General features: G+C 37.7%; 1 protein-coding gene across 1 annotated transcript; it reads left to right on the top strand.

Annotated features, from left to right (window-relative positions):
• Positions 1-31: 31 nt before the first annotated feature.
• LOC139984699 (aquaporin-2-like) lies at positions 32-20,503 on the top strand. Its single transcript, XM_071998714.1, has 5 exons — positions 32-647; positions 10,477-10,639; positions 13,948-14,152; positions 16,348-16,443; positions 17,660-20,503. Exons 1-5 carry the CDS (start codon positions 371-373, stop codon positions 17,855-17,857), a joined length of 939 nt encoding a protein of 312 aa, XP_071854815.1. The 5' UTR covers positions 32-370; the 3' UTR covers positions 17,858-20,503.
• Positions 20,504-23,896: the final 3,393 nt, after the last annotated feature.

Genomic DNA, 23,896 nt, shown 5'->3' with positions numbered 1-23,896 from the left:
GTATCTCATCTTGTGAACAACGTTTGTGCAGTTCTTAAGAAAGAAACAATTCGTTTGAATTTCAGGACGTTTCCCTCGTAATCAGTTTGAAGTTGTAGATAACACGCATAATTCAAGTAAACTGAGTTAAAATATCCTGATTGATCACATGTAACCTTGTTCTCAATATATACACATTTATAACTAACTTTTTGTAAGTAATGTATGAAGATTGTGCGACTCCTGTAAATATAACGCGTTAGTATAGTATCTAGAAGACGTATGTAAGGTAGCCGAACTTGTTGTGAGTTACCATCATTCTACAGGCTACTGGTCTAAAGCTTAGCCTACGCTGGTAAGGCTGAAAACTGTTTTCAGGAAGGCACCAAAAATGGAGCCCCCAGCAGATCTTGAATTGCCACATGACCGAAGAAGAAGGCGCAGAAGATGTCGGTGTTCAGCAGATTTTTGCCGATGTGTGGTTGGGGAATGTTTATGTACTTTTTTCTTCATTCTGATCGCTGGGACTATAGACATTGATTGGTCGTCCTCAGGGGCAACACCATGTCCGCCAGTCACAACTGATCAGGAGACTTTATCCAACTCAATTGTAGAAACTGCGGATGCTGCCAAGGTTGTTCAAATCGCACTAACTTTAGGATTGGGAGGTAAGGAAGTGTTAATATCATTATTAAGTTTATGTAGTGCATGAATAATTAACATTAAATTCTATGATACGCAGTTTGTGTTTGAAATTTAGGTTATTCGCCTAACGTTTAGAAAAGGCATAGGCTAAGCCTATACCCTAACTTTTTGGGCCTAGGCCTAGGCTATATTAACTTACTATTTACTAAGTCAGGCCTACGTTAACTTAAGCTAGGCCAGCTTAAGTTAGGCTACATACATTTCAGGCTTAACCAACAATGATTAAAAGTTACTTAGCTTTATAATGTATTGTCCAATTGTTAGGTCTAACAACTAAACAGTAATTATGCAAGAGGGCCGTGTTATTCTGCCATCGGTACTTTCCGCAATAGAAAATGTGCTCTTTCCACCATAGAAAAGGTGTCATTCCGCCATGTTACTGCCATGGAGGTAAAGCACTTTTTGTATGGCAGAAAGTGCACTTTATTGTGGGTGCATTGTATATGCACTGTATATTGCTTTGCGTCACTCTACCTAGGCCCGCAAAATCCACAAAATCTGTCATTTAAGTGGACAATCAGAATCAGCCTTTTTAATAAATAATCAGCCTTATTTAATTCAATTTATTCAACCAACTATTATATACTTGAAGATAGTTTATGACTCTTACAAACTTACAATTAAAACTATTCAATCAACCTGTACATTAAAGACTATATCAATTGCCTAATCTTGTAACTACAATTTAGTCTATCCTGCAAACTGTCACATTGCAAGACGGTGTACCTATCCTTCCACGTGATTCTAGGAAAATTTCACTGATACATTCCTGTACACACCACGGTAAAATCCATTTCTAAAATGGACCTTTCGCCATAGGTTTCGAGCCTTTCCGCCATGGCGGAAAGGATCAAAACCTATGGCGGAAAGGTAAGGGGGTATGAAACATACGACGGAATGGCACTATAGATCCATTATGCTATAGGTATACCCAGCTTGCATATTGGATTTTTCGTCAAGGATTCCTGCTACACAAATGCAAAGGTCCCTAGGCCTAGGCTAAGTTAATGTAAATTAGTTTAACACATAACTTTATGAATATCTTCAGTACCCTATGACAAAGTAAACATACAAAATCAAAAGAATGCTGCAAAAAATATGTAAGCACTAAACTATCCCGATAGTCTCATACTATACATGACTTCCCTTATTTCTACAACAACATTTTGTAAGCAGCTGTTCATCAGTTTCATAATCATGTCCAGGGTTGATTGGTTTCTCATTCTAACATAATAAATTTGTTGATAAGTTTACAAAATATTCACCTTTCAGTCCCAGACATTGTCTATAGTCATAACTGACCATTGATGGATATTCTAGCATGTTGGGGACCATATAGGCATTACTCTTGACCTGCTAGAGTTGCCTAGTGGTTGAATGCAACTTCACTTTTTTTGGAAATATAGTCCTTATATGGCTGGAAATATGTGTACTACAGTTGTATTTCCATAAAACTGCTGCTAAAGATCATGCCATGATTACATGCACACTATCCCAGAATAATTATGTTTAGTATTTCCCTGTGGTAATGCAGACAACAGAAAGTTGATTTCAAACCCTGTTCAAGTGATGAACGCAGTTCCTCACAGACCAGTTTATGTTCAGACCATTACGAGGGCCGGCATGTATTTGTCGTACACATTCCTGTTACTGTGACCACTACTTGAGGTATCTACCCATCTGGTGGACCAGTGAACCTCAGCATCTAACCAAGTTTTCTGTATGGTAGGGTCTGGTCTATGGGGTTATATATTGGTGTGAATTTGTCATTGAACACCCATGCCAATGTATTGTTCTATGCCCTACTTAATTAAATGTGTTTTTAACATTTCCATGATCATGTAAAGGGTTACAAATCTTTCAAGAAGTACAACTGATCTATACAGTTGTTGTAATTATATACTCTTCTGTTAGACTGTTACTAACATTAAACGTTGCAGGTGGCCCATTCAAGTTTTACAATTTGATCGGTTGTTGATGCTTCTTAATGAGGAAACCTGATCTAACATGTATTGTAGCCCAGGTCTTTGTAGATAATAATCTTTTGACACAAATTCATATTCAAAGTTTGTGTTACAAATAAATAGTTGGGACTTTGAATTGTGTACAAGTTTTTGCAGTACCTTGCTATCAATTATGTGCCTTGTCTCTCTGGTTTTGAAACTGAGATGCTCTCTAAACAGTTGTACTATACCAGTGATTTATTATTCTATTTTTAATATTTTAGCTCAACAACATGTAGGGTTAAACTTGTTTATTAACTCTACAGTGGAGTCATTCAGTATATGTGGCATAACATACAGAGGAATATAAAAACAGTCGGTTGCACTACTTTTAGGAAGTTCCAAAGATTTCCAACTCTATGGAGGTCAGTCAACACTCAACAGTGAACCTTTGCGAGTGAAAATACAAATTAAAGTGCAAAATGGTGCCATCAGGGACATAACATTTTTCAGATGAGAGCAAAGAAGGCTTAACAGACATTAAAATGCTCTGACCTGCCATCTTGTCAATTCAAGAGATTTAAGAATTTTTATGGTTGGCAACCTCAGCCTTAGGAGTTGCAAAAAGACTGTAAAACTTGGCTAGTAATACACAAAGGCCTCAGACCAAAGATGGACTGTTTACTCTCAGATTACTTCGATTTCTGGCAAGATTTGTTCTCCAACCATCACAGGGATTAGATTTCGTCTTTGATGTCTTGTAAGACTTCTCCATGACAGAGCTGCTTGATCCCATAGCAACACTCTGCTTCCAAGCTGGTTAACTGGTATAGTATGCCCCTGCTCCATATTTATTTGTGTGACATGCATATGTGAAAATTGATTTGCAATCTATGGTGAAGACTTCATCACTGGGTTTTGTTGTGTGATACCATTAGTGTTCGACCGATTGTATGACAATCGGTTTTACCGATTACCGATTAATTCCTGTGACAATCGGCCCATGCCGATTACCAATTATTTCAAAATTTTCGTGGAACTGGCCTATGTATGATTTAGTGTTATGCATGATTACCAACTTCTAGGCCAATACAATCAAAGATGTAAATGAACGACCTAACTTTTCACAGTAAAGATTAACGGAGCAAGTAAAGAACACTGTAATACATACATAGGGCGATGTACGATTATAACAAGGAGTCGCAATATTGCAATCCCGCCACAACACAGTAATGTACAGACTACAGAAGGGGAAAAATAGTAGCCATTGGCTACGAAATGAAAAACGAAAAAGTAAGGGACAGCTTTTACAACTGCTATTAAAACCATTATCAGTGTTGCAACTCCAACGTAAATAAAGTAAAAAGTATATCGCACGTTAATAAAATATTCGTTATTTCGTTAGCTGATATCGAAATATATAATCTGATATGAAAAATAATGTGTAGGCCTAAGAGTAAGTTGGCCTGACGTTTCGATCCTAGCAGGATCGAAATGTAACGCCACATTACTTATAACATATTCTTACACAGGCTCTTTAGTGGATAAGCAGTTTGCTAACAGTTTTATTTTATTATGAAAATTAAAACAATCCCGAACGTTTGCTTCAAGTTTTCAATGATTACCATCTGCGCGGTAAAACTTCCGATCGAACGAACGTTGTTTCAAATGATCATACACAGTAAGTCAATGGCGCTTCTCCATTGACTTAACTACATGTGGGAGAAATCACACACTAAAGTCCCATTGACTTTGTCGCGGCGTGTCACTGGAAATCAGACTTGCTTTTAGTCGGTTGCCGTAAGGAGTTTAGTTACTGTTAGCACGTATGGTACATGCGGCATGGGAAAAAAGTTGCTTCGGGTTTTTCGCAAAAATATGCGTAAGAATGTTTGCCTAATCACAAAATACTGTAATGCAGTAGAACTACTGAGGACTGTCGCCAAACGTGTTTAGGGATTTTTAGGAGTATTTGGAGCCTTGATTTCATCATTTTATGCCATTTGTAAAGTCTTGGGCACATTTTCAAACTTAACAGTTCTGAAGCTCAACCGTTCTTCAGCTGGACTAGCCTTATGTACGTAGAACTCACAATGAACAAAGCCTAATGTTATTGTTTTCACTTTCCAGTTTTCACCTACGGTGAAACGGCCAAAGTGGTTCAAATGTATATTGATTTGGTGTTTATATTTAGTATAGACAATTAATCTTTCTTATCAATCGTTTAACATGATGACAGGTGGTTTTGTTAGATGCAACAAGCGAAGTAAAAAAAATATGGCGTCCCCATAAGCTTATCGCGGGTATACTGTATGTTGTTACGCGGGTATACTGCATGATGTTAACTGCCAAAACTGGATAGTGTATCGAACAGCATTTGTACAAACTCACGCGAGGGACTTACGATATCGTTACACGGTAGATTAGCGCACCTTCCCCGGCTATGAATAGCATTGAATCGAATGATCCAAAATTTTCTCCCGTTGTGGTTGTGGTGTATCAAAAGCGCGGAAAAATACAATCCTTTATGTGGAACGTAATAATCGGTTCCAAATAATCGGTAGCGCAATGGATTTTGCCGATGCCGATTATTTACCGATTGTCTGATAATCGGCCCGATGCCGATTGTCTAACCGATTATCGGTCGAACACTAGATACCATACCTACCCTTTATAGTCTCTTGTCAATCAGTGGGAATTAAAGAGATTTAAGCTTGTGGCAGGTGTGGCAGGTTTCTTCCGTAAATTTGTTGCCCTTACAGTCATAGTAACTGTGCTACTTGATATAGTGGTTGTGTGGTGAGATTGTAAGTAAGACTTAGTAAAACTTTCCTGACCAGTGTGGATAGAACTTTACTTTTAATGTCAAACCTATCTGTATCCATTCCAGTCTTTCAACCAATGAGGACAGGTGTTGGGTCTAGATTGATGGACAGCTTTGTTTCCCTATATTTCACTGCTTACTAGACTGAATTCGATTGGCAACTTTATAGTCCTCATTTGCATATATTGCAACTGAGAGTATCACTGATAATTTTATTGTAGTACTATCACTTTTAAACACAATACTGAGTTCATCATTCTAGTCTCCTTCAAACTCAATATAATATATACAGGCTCTCTGTAGTACTTAGTAAGTACTATCAAATATAAAACAACACTTGAGTTTATCATTCTAGTCTTCCCTTAACTCAGTTTACAGCTTTGCATTACTTAATGCTCAGGGTATATTTTAGTGTTCAAAGTTTGTGAAGCAGGTTTGAATGCTTTGAAATATCTCTTAGAATACTGTACCATTACCCATGTTCAAAAACTGAAATATTATAATTGCATAGCAATTTGACTTAACTGTATTTTTGCATAGTATTACACAAATAATGAATGGTTATGAGTGCAATAGTGCAAATATTTCATGAGTTGTAAGATCTTTCAACGAATGAAATATTTGCACTATTGCACGAATGGAAACCATTCATTATTTGTTTTATACAACACCTTCAAATTGAGATATAATTGGATGTAAAATGCACTCATGCAACAGATTGTTTTGAACAGACAGGTTTCTCTGCTCTCTTACCATTGAAAAAGTGCTATCAAAAAAGTATAACCCATGGTTCTATTTCAGAGAGTGGAATAGAGCAGATTTTGAATGCAATCAACGAGCAATTGACCAATCAAATGACCAGAATACAATTAGGTGTTGTATAATATTCGATGCTACATTATGTTTTATTAGTTATTCCCTGGTACTATCACATATAAACACAAATTTCAAAGTAGTGAGTGCATCATTCTAGTCCCCTTCAAACTCAATACAGACAACTTTGAACTCTAGTCTCTGGGTCTCTAAGCCCAGTATGTACAGTATATGCAACCATATACAATACACACACCTGTAAGCTATGGTTCATCCCTCACATTCTTACTCTGAGGGTCAATCCTTCAAATTTTTGTCCAACCTATAAAATGGGATGATGGGTTACTTGGTAGAGTCCATGTAGAGGCACTGTGCATATGACACCCATTATGTACAGTAAAGACTTCAGGTACTATACTTGGGTGGTGTGGATTTGTCATCTCTATTTCTCACTCTGACCTGACAAGCCTCAATATTAGTTCAGTTTTAAGGTCAGTAGTGCCACCCAGGGAGCTGTTAGCAGGAGGTCTCATGAGATGAAACCACAGGGTATCAACAAAAACAAAATAAAAAAAACATAATTTTTTTTTTTTTTAAATGGACAGGGAAAACCATTCCTAACTAAAAATGTGGTATTTGACCTTAGAGAGAGTCGATTTCAGTTAAAGAAATTTTCTCCCCTTTAACTGAAATTTTCTCCGGATTATGCAGAGAGTGGAGCAGGGAGAGCTCTGCTATAGTACTTGGACTAGCAGCTCTCTGATTGGCTAAGGTTTTCCTGTATCATAAATGGATGACCTAGAGCTTCATGAACTAATTATTAGGAAACAACAAAACTATTGGATCAGATCCTATCTGGGACCACCAACAAATACTTGGTTTTATTGACACTGACCATTACAACTTCTGTATGTAGGTGGGTCATTGCTATGGACCCTAAGTTAAGCTGGAAAGCCTACAAAATAGATCTCCATTAAAGACACCCATTCTGATAACTGAAATCATTTGATTCACTTTGACTATTGGTATCCATTAGCATTGTGGCCAGGCAATACTGATAAAGAAGTAAGAAGCTATGTTCCATTGGATGTAAACAGTCTAGTCATTGCCCAGAAGGTCTGACCTGTGCTAGGATAAAGAGAGCCCTACTGTATTCCTGTATCAAAACGACAAAAAAAAACAAAAAACAGGAAGAACAAGAAAGTAAAAAAAAGAAAACAATTTAAATTATGAAAGTGAAGGCTAGAAATGTAACTAGTACTAATGGTTGACAGACTGATTGATATGGAATCCTTTTGACTATAATACCAGTTGTGCTAGTATAGCATAGCTGTATGCTATGTACTGCAATACTGTATGTATACGGCAGTAGGGCTGTGAGTTTTCGTTTAAAGACCTAAACGTTTAAACGGCCGATTTTTCGTTCGTTTAAACGTTTAAACGTTCGCGAAAATCGCGAGAAAATGCCGAGCATAGAGGCAGGGGGTCCAGGGGACCACCCTAGGGCCCTGGTGGGGCGAAGACCCCGGAAATGGAATTTTTTGCGTGTCTGGCGATAAAAAAATTCGCAGTTGAGGATGCAAAATACTGACAACTTTTTGAATTTAAATTGTCACGAAGCTGATGAAAAATTTTAAATGACAAGTTAGAGTAGCTGTATTATGTTATAAAATGAAAAGAGATTTAATCTGTTTTACAATCTTTAAAAAGTTTAACTTACAGAACCTCCGATATTATGAAACAAAAAACGTTCGGCAAAGCCCCGTTTCTAGAATGCCTAACAATGAATAGCGCACACTAAACGTACATCAGTTTACAACTGCAGTAGGGTTTAACCTAACTTAAATACTACGGTAGGATACTGTATATGTGCTCAGAATTTGCCCAGGTACCTTGCCAAACAACTGCGCGCTCATCCCCTGTCTAACACCTATTAGTTAACATTTTTGGCACGTTTCCAAGAAACGTTGCAAGGAGTATTCCCCATGATACACGAGGCACAGTTCATACACGGCACAAGATATCAAGCTATGGCCATCTTTATGAAAGTAAACCTTGTAATAAAATATGTTTTAGGCCACACGGCATGATTAACTAATGCTTAACATTATTTCCATGTTCGTGTAGAAAACGTCAAGTTCGCAAAATACAATTGGTTGTGTTTTCGTAGTTAAGTGAGATCCGTAACAGACGTGGTGGTTAGGCTATTTGCTATACACTTAACTATGGTAGGACATTATTTTTTCCGTATTTTTGGAAATTCTAGAAAATACTTTCTTTTCCCCCCGCTTAACACCAGATGTGGTCTAACGGTTTATTCATAAATGGATGTACTAGAGCCTTGTATACATGACATTAGATGCATTTAGCACGATTTGCCATTTTCGCGTGAATTTTTCGAAAGTGTTTTGCTGGTTCTTTCGTAAAATTTAAAAGGTCACAGGTGTACCAACTTACTTTTCGTACACAATTGGTAATTTCTCTACTGATTTTCAGAGTTTTTTTACGATCTCCAATCGATACATTTCCTTTGATCATGTATTTGAACAACTATTACCAAGTCGAGTATTCGACCCGGTATTGTCTGGTCGGAGAGTTCAACGTGATGGACAGGGATTGTAATCATTTCAATCGAACATGCATTGACTGGATTATCTGCGCCGCCGCTGTCGGCTCGATATAAAGTACACTTGTGCCGCGAATCAGGAAGTTTTCACAAAAGGATAACAGCGTTCAAGTTTAAGCCATTCATATCGCCGGATACATCGGAGGGGGGGGCCAAAGTAGGATTACGTTCGCGGTTTATGATTCGACTGATCGTAAGTTGTGTTGTTATTTCGCGTAGTAGACAAAATAAACACGGGAATTGATACGCGATTTTTGCCAATAATTTAATTTTCAGTTGATATCATAGTTTCGTTTAAACGTTCATCAGGTTTTATTAAACGTTTAAACGATGTTTCGTTCGCTTACACGTTTAAACGTGTAAACGGCACAGCACTATACGGCAGCTTAGATCTGTATGCTAAAATAGCAGTATTATCAATTCTCTCCACACTGACACATGTGACTAGTCTATTATATACCATAATTATGTAGAGCTGCTACAATAGCTAGTTTGCACAGTACATATAACATAGCTATGCTAAAGCATACAGCATTATAATATACATACTTTTAGGCAGCTATCAAGGAATACTAGCATATCATAGGTCTTATATTAGTACAGGATACAGCAGTCATAATACTAGACTGCTGTATCCTGTACTACAGTAAATATGTTTATAATATAGCTATGATATGCTAGTAATCCACGATAGCTGCCTGACAATATGTATATTATACAATAATGCTGTATGCTTTAGTATAGCTATGATATACATACTGTGCAAACTAGCTATTGTAGCAGCTCTACATAATTATGGTATATAGTAGACTAGTCACATGTGTCAGTGTGGAGAGAATTAGAAGAATAACTCACACTCTTGTGGATTAAGTCTGGCTTTGAATCGGTGACCATTATACCTGTCAAATACCACATGCTGATTCTGTACACTCTCCAAGGCTATGATATAGTGCACAATATGCATAGTTATATATATTGTAAATAGAAATATACAAATGGCCAAAGAAATATGGAGGGATTGGTACAGTTCTCTTTACATGTGATTCTATGCAAAATACATGTAAGAGGTCTGTGTAACACTTTCATTACAAAAGTTTCATAGCAAAAGGGAGGAATTTTAATAAAAATGTTTGATACGCTCAAAGTTTGATATATTTACTAAATATTAATGCAAACTTGTTGAACATAGCAAAGATGGCAATATATAAAGCAGAAGGAAACCCAAGCACATGTCATGGAGGGTCATTGACAATTGGCTAAGGCGTCGGACTTGTGATCTAAATGATTGCTTGTTCGATTTGAACATCATTCCTGCCTAGTTCATTACGTAGTTTCCATTTGGCAAAATGCTTTATCTCATTTGCCTCTCTCCACCCAGGGGTTAACTTGGTACCTGTGAGGTAACTTGTCGTGCGCAGCATGTAACTGCAGCCGCCTGGAGGGATTGTCTCTGGGACAGGTTATCATCAACCAGGGGTAATATAACGTCTGTGAAGCACTTTGAGACCTATTGCTGTTATTAAAGCGCTATATAGAAATCGAATAATATTATGATTATTATGTTTTTCTTTTACATCTTTTCACAGTTGTAACCTTGTCTCAATGTTTTGAACATATCAGCGGCGCTCACATGAACCCAGCGGTGACGGTAGCATTCCTGGTGACCCGTCAGGTCGGCCTGGTGAAGGGATTGTTTTACATCATGGTACAGTTTGTCGGTGGCTTCACTGCAGTTCTTTTGTTACATGGGTAAGTTCAAAGAGGATGGTTAAAGTTGACTTCGCTCCTCTCTCCTTTAAATACTTGTCTCCATATCTCTACTGTATGTGTATGGACTTTCCTATCTGACAGTCTTACTAAAGGGTGGACTTTCAAATGCATAGCTTCTCGCTTACCTGTCTTCCCACGACATTTGCACTCTGCTCACTCTACCCTGCCTAGAGTAAACTGCTACAGTATTAAACCCTTTTAGCACCATACGTCCTGTACGACCGGCTACTTCCGGTCGAAGCCCCTCCTTCTCATTCAACCCCGCCTGAAGTACCTCTAGATGTATTTCTCTAACCAGGCTTGATTTATCCTTGGTGGTTGGTAACTTAGTCTTGAAACAAGTCATATAGGATGGTATACTGGTATTCAAAGATGGGAATTACAGTACTACATTTATTGTACATCAATATATATAAAAGACTGGGGCTGTTTTCTGATCTGGAAGCTGACTCATTCAGTCATGTTTGAGGTTGTCAATTGCAGGAGAACGGATTCATGCACTATCAATGTATACTCTGAATAATTTCCTCACCACCTAAATTATGACTAAATACAGTTTGTTTGAAAAAGAGCACCAAAAACAAAATCTCCCAAAGTATGGTGGTATGCATACTATCAATAGTAGGTGTACTTACTGTGTTAGGTTTTTTAATGGTGGGTCTATATTACAAGGTCATATGGTAACAGGTGTCCAGCACTGATACATATTGCTACTGTACCTGAAATTCCATAGGAAAAGTTCAATTAATTAATCAATAATTCAATTTAAACTGGTTTTGTTTGGTTGTAAACATTGATCTATGGTGCCATCAAGATCAATGGAAGATTCACAACTTGGGATAATTTACTAAAGGTCATGAACTAAATTTATATCAGAAATGTGTACTTTGTTTGTAGAGCTTGCTCGTAAAGTATTTAAATCCAAAAGGTTTTATTGATTGTTGAATCTTTCTAAGAGCTTTCGCTGTTATGTATATTACACTATAAAATGCACCGTAGACACTTAGTTTGTACCGGTTTATTTGCCAGTCTGTACCACCCTCCCCCACCCCCCCATCCCCACTCCCCTCTTGTCAGGCCTAGTTAGTATCATTTTAACCCTGTAATGAACAGTTTATTCAAAAGAAAGATAATTTCCTTAAAATTTTACTTCTTCCTTACAAGGAATACAGTTTGTGGCTTTAGTGCATGATTCCTAGACTCAGATAGTATTTTTTAAATTATCATATAAAACTTCCATCATACGGTAACGTAATCCCTAACTTTAATCCTTAGTCCTTCCAGTAGTGTACAGTAGTTATGGAGTACTCAACATATTACTGCATACTGTAGAAGACCCTACTGTATAGCTAATTCTGTGTACTGTGGTGATTCAAGTAACGTCCTTGTGTTCACTATATATAAGAGACTTGTTTGGATATATAGCAGTACTCTGTGACCTCCAACAAACAAGTTGTGTTTTGTTAACTTTGCATTCTGATACCTTCAACTTGTTAGATCTCAATACTTCATGAAAGGTCTTCTTTACAGATTGTTGTTATTCTTTGGGAGGGGTGCCGGAGGGTAACGCTGTGTAGTCTATTATGGAGTGTCCCTTATATATAACAATTATTGTTAACTGTGAAAAGATAAAAATCCCTGACAAAAGTAACACTGTAAGCTATAAAAATGGCTTTATGAATAAAACTGTATATATGGTATATTGCCACCCACTGAATGGAGTTTGGTGATGCAAATATATCAGAATTATGGTATTGAGAGTCACTACCTACCCCCTCCCAAATATGCTACCCCCTCTCAAATATGCTACCCCCTCCCAAATATGCTACCCCCTCCCAAATATGATAGGAATTCAAATATTGGCCACTGATGCTCAAGCTTTGACAATAACTTATAGGTATTGAAGACTCGCCCCAAACAGCGTGCCGCCATCTTTAAAAAGTTAACTTTCCGTTGCTTGCAAGTGAAGTTTTTCGCTTGTCGCTACAAAATGCAGACAGTAATGAAACGTGATACCTTGTTATCTTTAGCTGGACCTGAGATGTCCTTTGCTGAATCGTTTGTACACTGTGCTGTGGGTATTGACCACAGCTGTTTGTATTGACTGTACACAATTGTCTAATTACCGACGGTAGCAAGCTGTGTGTGTATTTTCTGGGATCGATGGTGGTGTCTAACACTTCTGTTACACCTCATTCAGAACTAGGTCAGATTACCGGCATTAGATGTTTCTTTTTGAACGAGTCTTCACACCCTTTAATGTTGTCCTTCTGATATACCTTACCTGAGATGTAATATATTCATTTGTCTACTTTTAACAGTCTGGGAGTAACAGTTTGGTACAACATTCAAATTAAGACTTGAGGGGGCAAAGACTGGAAAAGCAATTTTTTTTTAAATTTTCTACATGGCAAATCAGATATTGCTTGGCATTTTCAAAAACATAAAAAATATTACAGGGTCCCCCTCAGTAATCTTTCAGCTTTCAAAAGGGCACTAAGGTAATTTTCAAAAATTTGAAAAGCCCACCGAGAAAATTTATTCCAAGTGAGAAAACCCTTACAGAAATGACAGAAGCCAGGACATATTCCCGAGTTTGTTCGATAAAGCAAGTGCGGCCCTAGATCTGTATGTTCCCCTCAGCTGCTACGATCGCTGGGTTTGTTTTTGTCGCAAATATCTCTGGGGTTTTTGGAAAAGTTTTGACCTCTAATTAGTTAATATATTAATGATTTAGATTTATAACAAAAAGGCCACAACTTAAGTGACAACTCGATGCTTTCACTTAATTTGAGCACTGGTTGTCAGGACACGTCATTCAGAAGAAAAGTGCTTTTGAAAAGTGAAAGCAAATTTTAGAGCATGCATTGTTAACAATTTTTTGGCCAATTATTGATGACTTTAACAACTTTGTATCTGCTAAACATGCTGGAAACACGAGTAATGGGTCTGTTTTAACTCGATATTAATTCGTTCCTATCTGACTGATCGCATTACGATCGTCGATTAGTCAGTCTTTTCCCTTACATTCGACCCCCAGTTCTACTGAACTAATCTGGCTCTGACTCCAGTCGTGCACTAAGGTGGGAAACACCTATAATAGCCATACCGAAGTATACTACCAATGCCAACTTTTTTTGCAGATATTTCCGTACCGGTCACCAAAATATTGGAAATTTGCAGGCATAGATGTTTTTTTCTGAACTCGAACGAGTTCCTTTGGTAACTTCTCAGAACTTTATTACTTTTCTAAATTCTGATTTTTTCGTCCGTTCTTTTCTCGTCAGGTTTCTTCCGCTTCAGATTCAAGGGAAACTGGGATACACATCGCCCTCCAGTTTGGTCACGTACCATCAAGCGTTCGGCATGGAACTCTTGACTACTTTTCTGTTTGTGTTTGCCTTCCTTGCGTCAACTGATAAACATCGAGGGCTTCCTAAGTCGCAGGCTCTACAGATTGGACTGGCCTATTGTTTAGTGACTCTATGGGGTGTAAGTTGAACAGAAAGTTATGTAAATTATATGCACAAGAATAGATTTTGAAAGCTTTTCCTATAGGCCCTAATGCTGGATTGGGCAACATACGGCCCGCCAGTGGTTTTATTGCGGCCTGTGAGATGTCTCAAGAAAAAGAAAAAAAATCAATCTATTTTACATCATCACAAAAAACGAGCTAGTCGCTTGGAATTTATCGGCACTAATGATGCTGTTAGGTATGCCTATTATCCCCATTAATTATCAACTGTAATGTATTGACATTATGTTTTGGTGAATACAGATTAAGTACACGTGCAGCTATTGCTTGAAAGTCTTCGGAATCAAAGATTTGAAATCAACAGCAGGTCGTTGGTTAGGTGCAGCCCAGTCAATTTTTCACTCCTTATATCTGGCCCATTCATTCAAAAAGGTTGCCCACCCCTGCCCTAATGGGATGCTAATCAACTAAAGTGCAGTAGTATCACACCTCACCGTGTCTCTTAGCAACCACTGCGTTCTGGTCATTTAGATCACTTCTCTCTCGCTTTGCCCTGTGGCTACATCAGAATTCACTGCTAGTGATTCGTTGTATCCTGCCCGATCTGTTTACAAGTCTGGTAAAGGGTGGGGTGGTCAGGGGGAACAGCCCTGGGAACCCAAGGAAAATTTTGAGAGGGGATGGGGGGAAACACGGGAAAAAATATGAGATAAAGAATGAGATCATTTTCAAAGGGAACAGAATGTGTCTCGGTGACATAATCGTCGTTAGGGCCCAAACTTGATTCTTGACACCCGTCTCTTAATATTGACAGTCGTACTCTATCTACATCAAACAAAATGTTATTCCAAAGGTTTCTGAGAGAGCTGATGGTTAGAAAGACAATGGTTAGTTGAAGTTCACTGCAGTGCAGGCTGAGTCCTGGAATAACTATTTGTACACATGTCCATTCGCCCAAAAAATGGACCACTTGTTGACTGATGTGAAGAGTCCTCTTTGATTAAACTTTCTTTTTGTAATGTAATGAAAGGTTTGAGGATGGTCAACAAAGTTGTGTTAGGCCTCTAAAAGTATCACCTGTTTTGATAACTTCCCAGAGTGTTCGTTTTGACAGAGATTTAAATGCGTTTATTGTACAGTGAATTAATATAAGATTGTGCAGTCCAAGTGTGAGGTTATTCTAAACTACCATTTTGCCAGCTAGAGATAATTATGTAAAATGGACCGTTGTGTTCACCTATTTTCCCAATCCAGTCATCTATTGTTATAGGTTTTATTCTATTAAACTATTTTCTTTAGTTTTATATTAAACTTTGGCTCATTCAATGTAGTTCTATAGCCGAGGTAGATTAAATAATCCCACATTGGGATTCAATCCTTGAGAGTTGAATCTAATGTTACAAACTAATTCTATCCCCTAGGGAGAGAATGAACAAAACATACAGTTATGTCAGAACTGGGAAGGTAAACTTATTCTACCCTCCAGAGAAAGTATATACAAATATACTTTGCCATTAGACTGGGGAAGTTTTGTGTGAATAAAACTTTGTGTAATTTTATCGTTGTATCTTTTTAACATGTGATTAATAATTCAGTGTGCCTTTAATAGAAAGTAGATAGAATATCCCACTCAGGGAATCAGTCCTTTTGATTGAATATGTTCTGAACTTGTCACTCTTTTCACAGCCCGAATAGAAATTTTACTTTGAAATCCCATCGGATTTTAAACTGAATGAATGAATGAATCTTTCTTTTCGTAATCCACTTTTCCTATCAGTAGCGTGGGGAATTTGAGGTGTGAAAATGTCACACGAAATTCCTCCTACCATCACAGTGGTTTATTTCTTATGTCTTAGCCAGAGAGTACAATTTCATAGAAGTCTTAATTATCTGTGATGTTTGAGCTGAACAAAATTTCAATCCAGTCCATGAAAAAAAATGAGCCGTTATTGTCAAAAAATTTGAAGGATGGAAATTTCATCTGAAGTATAAAATGTGGTGGGTGTCATGTTTTATAGTAGTTGCTGTTAAGGTGGGAATGGAGGGCTGGTGGGAGAGAGAGAGAGAGAGAGAAAAAGAGAGTGACCACTTTGAGGGAGTTTAAACAGCTAGATCTGGAACCATGCTTTGCTCTAGTCAGTAAAGTACATCTTCATTGTGTACTGTATTTATATCATTTTTCTGAATTGCATTTCTTTTTTCCCCCTTTCAGTTTTCATTCACCGGTGCTAACATGAATCCTGTCAGGACGGTTGCCCCGGCGATAGTCTTGAATGTTCCAGACAGCCTATGGCTTCCAATATTAGAGGTAACAATTTTTTAACAGGAACTGGCAGATTTGCAGGATATTCTATGGAATATGTACAAGAGGAGGATATAACTCAAATATTCTAAGCTATCCCATATTTTCTGCTTCTATGAAATTTTACCATTGCTCATTCCATCTACTAATTCATCTGGTATCGCATGTAGCAAAAAGGCTCCACGAAATGACCAAATTGGTCAATACAAATCCCAAGATGTTACAACAGCTTTTGTGTACAGAGCGATACTATACAGCCGTGTAACAGATACGATATTCATAAAGAGTAGAAGCACTGTACTTTGTACATACCTGTGAAATTTAAACAACTACAATAATTCCATTGTTCATGTCTGATCGGTTGATAATATCATACATATAGCAACTCTGCATAGCAACCTGACAAATATTCCATTTTGTTTACAAATATTCCAACTTTTTTTTTTTTAATTGCCTTGTCCAGTTTTGCAGTTTTCAAAACGTTATCATTCGTTTTCATTATCCAACACAGGATTTTTGCAGTTTTTAAACAATTTGTTTTTCTAAAGATGATCGGAATTACAAATCACTGTAAAAAATTCACACAAGTCAATACTATGTGGAAATAGAAGTACCATGCAATTGCACCCACCAAGTGAAATGTTAGGTTTAGTGTTTTAGAAACCATTCAACAGCAGTCGACTTAATCGATCTTTTCAATAAGAAACAAAAGCTGTTGTAATGTAGTCACAGCATAGATAAGTATTCCTTGTTTCAGTTTCGATAGTGAAATGAATCAATGCCATTATATACTTCTCAGAAGAAGCCCTGGAGAAGATAGTTAAGTCAATGAGTTGCATTATGCTGCCCTATCTAATGTTATTGCAAATTTTTATGACAGTGTGCCTCTTAGTTTAGCATGTAAAATGGTCAATACAATTATCTTTAATTTACTCCTCACTTTTCCAAACTCTACATACACTATGCAACATGAGGTAACATAGCATAGCGTTACATAACATAACATAATATAATACAACAAAACATAACATAATATAATATAACAAAACATAACATAATATAATATAACAAAAAACATTATATAACATAGCAATATAACATAACAGAATGCATAACAGAATACAAATCATAACATATTGTCTATCTGTAATTTGACCACATATTAAACTTTTTTCTCTCTCAATACCAACTTTTTGTCCGTTTATCTCCGGATCTTTCGTAGATATACATCGCCGGACCACTCTTGGGATCCATAGCCTCTGCTCTGATATACAGGTACATATTCAACATGCACAGAGAGAGCTTGGACGTCACAGAGTCGCATCAAGGATCGTCCATCTACGATCAAGAGATGGATCCAAACCTGGTGACCCTTCAACGGATCACTCAGTACAGAGGCAAGATGGTCTCGGAGATGTAGGTCACGTATCAAAACAGTCGATATACAAAAGAATATATACAAAAAGTCGGGTTTTTTGTGCTTTTGTGGATGAATGGAATAACTAAAAGGTTATTAACATTGGGTAGTGATAACGTACTAGAGCAAGTACGGCCATTTCGGAAGTAGTGGTCGGCTATGAGATGAACCAATTGGATTGCACCGTGTGGGAGAAGAAAATCCCCTCGATCCCGAAGCAGAGAATTTAAGTTGTGGACGGGGTACCCGTCATTACCCGTCGGGCTTGGGGTGTAGCTCCTGGGATCTTCTCTTTCCACTGGAAAGATTTTCTTGAAGTTTGTAATTGGTAGAGATTTCACATGCTGTGTGAGGCAGGGATGTATACTTAACACTGTACTGCATGCGGTTTAGTTTCTCTATTGAAACGGGCTAACTGCCGACTAGCTCTACGAGAGATGTCTCTAAATGTGCGCATTCAAATATGTTTGGGCATTTTTAGAAAGCCTGATGTGTTTAATTTGTATAATTTGGTTTATCCTCAAAAAGTAGGATGCTGAGGGGGCTGCAGCATCATGCAGCCAGGCTGCATAGGACATCATGTATTGTAATTCACAGTTTCAAACAATAGACACTGTGCAGGTGTTTGAAGACATTCCCTATTGTTTGATATTGATACATCCTAGCTATGCAAGATCTTTGCAGCTGCTGCAGCTTTTGTATTTGACACAGTGGTTTATTAATCAACATGGAAAATAAAAAATTACTTTTTTAGTTAAATAAGTTAGATAAGTATTGAATGGCTGATGGTATCATGTATATTTAAGAATTTTTTTATATATTGGACAAAAAGAATGACATATTAAGCTTTTCCAGGTTTACATTTAGTCCAAAGCTATCATCGATCATTTGTAGTGACCAAGAAGGGTTCCAGGGAGAGGGTGCAATGAAAGATGCCACCAGGGGGTTGCCATGGTGATCACACAAAGGAAGAGGCAGGGTTAACTGAAATATGCATTTACTTTGTAAATTTGGCAGAGAGCATATGAGGCTGTGTACTTAAAAACTATGCATCTATGTACGGCACATGTTAAAAGTTAAACTTTATTATTATTTTGATGTCCGACAAACAGTGAAATAACTGATGAATTATCTTGTTTTTTTGGGAGGGGTGGGGAGGGGTTGGGGCTGTTTCTTCTTTTGTAGGAAATTATGCAATAGCTTATTACCGCACCTCATTGGTAATGTCATTGCAAAGTATTATCAGTAAGGCCCACAGTGTCTCTTATTGCAAAAGAATATGCATTTTATGATGGAAAGATGATGATAAGTTTGGTGTGATCTTTTTTTAAATCTTTTTGCCCAAATTTGATCAATTTTATGCAAGATATTATTTACTGTGAGTCAGAAGAAAGGTGTGGAAGGGGGGGGGGGGTGGGGGGTTCTGGAGAATCACAGAGTTAATTGGTAAGGCAGTATAATAATGAAGTTGAAATATCATGAGTTGTTTGTGATTATGTTTATTTTGTTGATAATTATTGAAATGTATACTGGGAGTGGAAATAAACAATTATTATTAATGATCATTCCATCATTCATTTTGTATAGATTTAACATTTAAACATTCATGTTGCTGGTATTCAGCGTCAGTAACTAAATGAGTTGGCGTTGAGAGTATTAATTTGAATGTAGGAAAATCATGTCTTCCATACCACTTTTTGCGTAGCTTTTCTCACATTTATAACTTTACAGGATTGTCACTATTTATACTTCTGTTTTGTAGCAACCCTCTTGTTTTGCCAGGTCTGCATATACAGGTCCCTGAATTTTTTTTCTTTTCTTTCTGTTCGTTTCATAACATTTGACGTCAACCACTTCAGGTTGGAACATCATCTGGCTGTTTTTTTCTTTTAAGTTTATTTAATTAAGTTCTCATGACAATAGTGTATCAGAATGGGTGTCTGCACAAAGGTCGTATGTCGGGTCAAGGGTTACATACACCAACACTATCAGTGGTATATTTGTACTTATGTTTGTACTTATCATGCTGCACACTAGAATATGACAGATAGTAAGGAGAATTTTACATCTCTCATTTTCAGTGAGTGGTTGTCGTAACTGATGTACGTATAAAGAAGTTTCTGTTCGGCTTACCTATAACTTCCAAATGAACTGATTGTAGATTCTATTAAGTTGTAATATTTTTTTTTTCATTATTTTTTTTAATAAGACTGCGTACTGCAAACATTTATTGGACGTCATGATCAAACTCTGCGTTTGCACAGATATTATTTTCTTTCTTAGGCGACTTGGCAAGTATATATTTGTTTCATTTCATCATGCAGTACTTAATATATTTACGATAATCTTAAAGTAGGCCGTGGTGGTGAATCACAAGATTGCGTAATCTGTGATAGTACTTTTACTGTAATAACCGCCCATGAGCGTTCAGTGAAATTTAATTTCACTTTAAGTATATTATTTATTAAGTATATGTTGTATTCTTAAGAAGATATGATGGGTTGAAGATCCAGTGCCTAGTTTGTTTCCATATTTGACCTCTAAAGTTGTAACTTTATTATGCCAATAACATCGGCATTGCAAAGGTTAATCAGCTCGTTTCAGCAGTAGTGCAGTGGAGAAGGGAGGGGGATTGGGGTCAGTCAGGGAGGTGGGTGGGGGGTGGGTCGTAGGTCTATGGGTCTATGTGTGGGAGTATATTATTAAGGGAGTGTTCACCGTCAGTCCTGCACTTACTGTGCTATGAAAAAGAGGTATCGTTGTCTTGAAGACTGATGTGCAGCTTGTGTGTCAGTGGTGGGGGAGGGGTGGGGGAGAGTGACAGGTTGGGGAGGATGTTTCAAGAGGGAGTAAGAGAGATGTTTATAAAGGCAATAGCATTTTTATTATTATTATTATTTTTTTTAATCATTCAGGTATCGTTACTGGAGGTAACTATTAATGTATTCTCCGACAAGTCACCAGAGATGAATTTCATCCAAATTTTTGTAAAAATAAACTTTAAATTTATATATTTTTTTGTTTGGTTGATACTTATCACAGTCATTGGCAGTAGCAGTGCATTTTGTTTTGTGCCTGACACACAAGTCACATACTTTAAGAGTAGCATATTCATCTCTCCTATTTGTATTCACTTTAAAAACTTCTTCTTTCAATTTCAATTTCAATTCCTATCACTTTTTGGCAATAACTTAAAAAAACATTTCACCTTTTGTTTTTACTTTTTGTTTATATCGGGTGGAACAGAGAAAAAAAGAAAGTTAGAGATGTTTCACAGATAAGAGAAGAAACATTGGCTGGTTCGTACTAGAAAACTGCTACGTTGGTCAAATTTAGAAGCTATGTAATCTAGAATCGTTAACTAATGAGGTTAAAAGGCCACAGAAAATTAGTGTAAGAAAGCGGACCTGTTTGAGGGCATCGCAAATAGTGAGTAAATTGCATCGATCTGAAATCGCATGTATCTTAACATTTCTCTATTTAAACTTAAAGGATTTCTCGGCTGGAATTAATGTCACGGTGATGTCTTAAATGTGTCCTGAATGTGTTATGTCCTCAGGTACACGACATGACATGAACCCTTTCTCTAACACAAAGAAAGCTTTGTTTTCTTCGGCCTGCATATTATATTATATTGTATTGTATTTTATCTGGAAGGTAGGGGGGAGGGAGGGGAAGAGGGCGAAATTAAAATCATGTTCCTGGATTTACAGGTAAATGTATGGCTTCCTTTGCATTACAACCATGCTTAACACTTTTATCAAGAGGACTCAATCAATCTGACATCTTGGTACTCATAATGTTGTAAGGATCACCATCAAGCAGGATGGCATCAATAATGGGCAGAGAAACGGGCGTAATACTTTGTCACTTCTTCAATTCAGACTGTAACCAACACTTTATTTACACTCTGAAAGAAGTATACATGCACCTTATTATAGACGTTGCAATTTTTTTTCTTTTCATTTTCATCTAGTTTCCATCTTAGTCGTATAATGACGTTATGATTTTGTAACCACTGTAACTTCTTGGCAGGCCAAAGGCCTCGACTTTTTAATTTTTTTTTTGTGTGTGTATGGGTATCATGTGTATCGAACATTCTTCGTACGAAAATCTTCCAAAAAAGCACCCGTGACTTTTTCTTCTTTTATCTCCTCAAAGACATTTATTTTATATATTGAGCAGACTGTTTCTTCCACAAATTATGCAGTATTTTTCTATTGTAACTTCCAAGAGGTGAAGCGTAATACAAAAGATTAACAAAACTTTCAATAACGAAAAAATTCGGGTTCTTCTTATTATTATTTTGCTGAAGTTTTTTTTATTGTAAAATAAAATTGAATTAAATTATAGGCGCTGCCGTGAATCCAGAGTGTGGACTGAAGATCCAACTCAGATTTGGGTACTAACCTACCCTCACCCCCTTCACCCTCTTCACCCCCCACACTCTTGGAGGATGAGGTATTACTTAAGATGAAGCATATGTTGAAGCATAGATATCTGGTTGCTTGTACAATAAACCCCTTTTGGGACTAAGGCATACTTGTGTCGAAAAGAGACTGTTGGATCTTTTCCATACAACGATAAGCCAAGGTGGGAAGTTCATGCCGTGACTCAACAATCATAAACTGCTGGTTTGTCAGTATTAATTGAGCTGTCCTTCGTCGCTTCAGTTTTAGGATTAAATCCAATTTCCTTGAAGTTGGCCTTGGCTTTCAATAGTTCTGCATCACTGGCCTACATCATGCCTAAAACGTACAAGATGTGATGATAGCCAAGACTGAATACCCGCAAGAAAGTGGTGGCTGGAGAAAGATAGAGATGAAAACAAACTGGGGGGGGGGAGGGGGGTGGAGGAGGAGGAGGCAGGGGGTGACAATTTACACTTGACAATGTTTGCATGAATATTTAGTTCACGATTCAGTTTTAAGACTGCTATTGGCAGACCTAAAATAGGTGTCAAAAAGAGACCACACCAAATAATGTATAGTCTCAAATACCTTGATGCTTAAAACTAGATCTTAACTCATCACCAACATTAATTTCATATATTCTTAATCTTTTATGACTTCTTGGTACTGAACTTTCCTGGGATATGTTTTAGGAGAATTAAAGGAGGTATAAGATATTAATGAGTTATGTGATATATGGTTTTATCTCATACTATTTTGCTACATTATATATGAGAGAAGGGGTTGTGGAAAGGGCCGGGGGTGGGGGGGGTGGGACAGAGCAAGTAACCGAAAAGAGTGTGCAAGTCAAGGGCAGGGATCATGTCCAATTACAGAGATATATCACTAACCATGTCAGTTGGGTCGTCACGAGGGTCCAACAACCAACCCGAGGGGTGCTGACAATTTTCGTATCCGGCAAAATTATGTCCACATAAGCAGGTGAATACGTGTTATTTTGGAAGGATCATTGGCCCAACAAGACTATGATGCCGACAACTGCGAGAAGTTTCCCGAGATACGGTAAGATTTTTTTCGGGGGAGGGGGAAATATAGTCCCCATTGGTGATGGGTGTGGGAAGGGGCGTGTGTCTGCTTAATACAGAGGTATATCATTGATGGTGTATGCTGTTTACATAGGTAACAGATTGTAAAATCACATGATATCAAACAAGTTTAAATGACCTTGCCCTCTGTACATAGCAGTGGCGTAGGAAGGTACTTTTGAGTGGGAGGGGGGGCTGAAGCCTGATGGCCGGCCTGGGGGAGGGGTTTAAGGGGAGGGGGTGTCCCCCTCCCCTTTGGAAATTTTTGCATTTCCAGGTGGCCTCAGATGCAATTTGGTGCAATATAGCACACTTCAACACCTATTCCACTTTGTAAATAATTTTGCATTTTCACCTGGCCTTAGATGCAATTTGGTGCTCCAAATGAGATTTTTTTCTCATTTGGAAATGAAAAAGGGGTTTTCTGACTTGCGAAGCGGGCGGGGGGGGGGGCGGAATGATATTTCCGCCCCTCCATGTTTTTCACTGGGGGGGCTGGCGCCCCCAGCCCCCCGGTTCCTACGCCCTTGGTACAAAGTCATTCC

This window comes from Apostichopus japonicus, chromosome 17 (genome assembly GCF_037975245.1).
Source record: "Apostichopus japonicus isolate 1M-3 chromosome 17, ASM3797524v1, whole genome shotgun sequence".
Lineage (NCBI taxonomy): Eukaryota > Metazoa > Echinodermata > Holothuroidea > Aspidochirotida > Stichopodidae > Apostichopus > Apostichopus japonicus.
The sequence above is the reverse complement of the archived record's forward strand: the minus strand, read 5'-3'. Positions and strand labels throughout refer to the sequence as shown.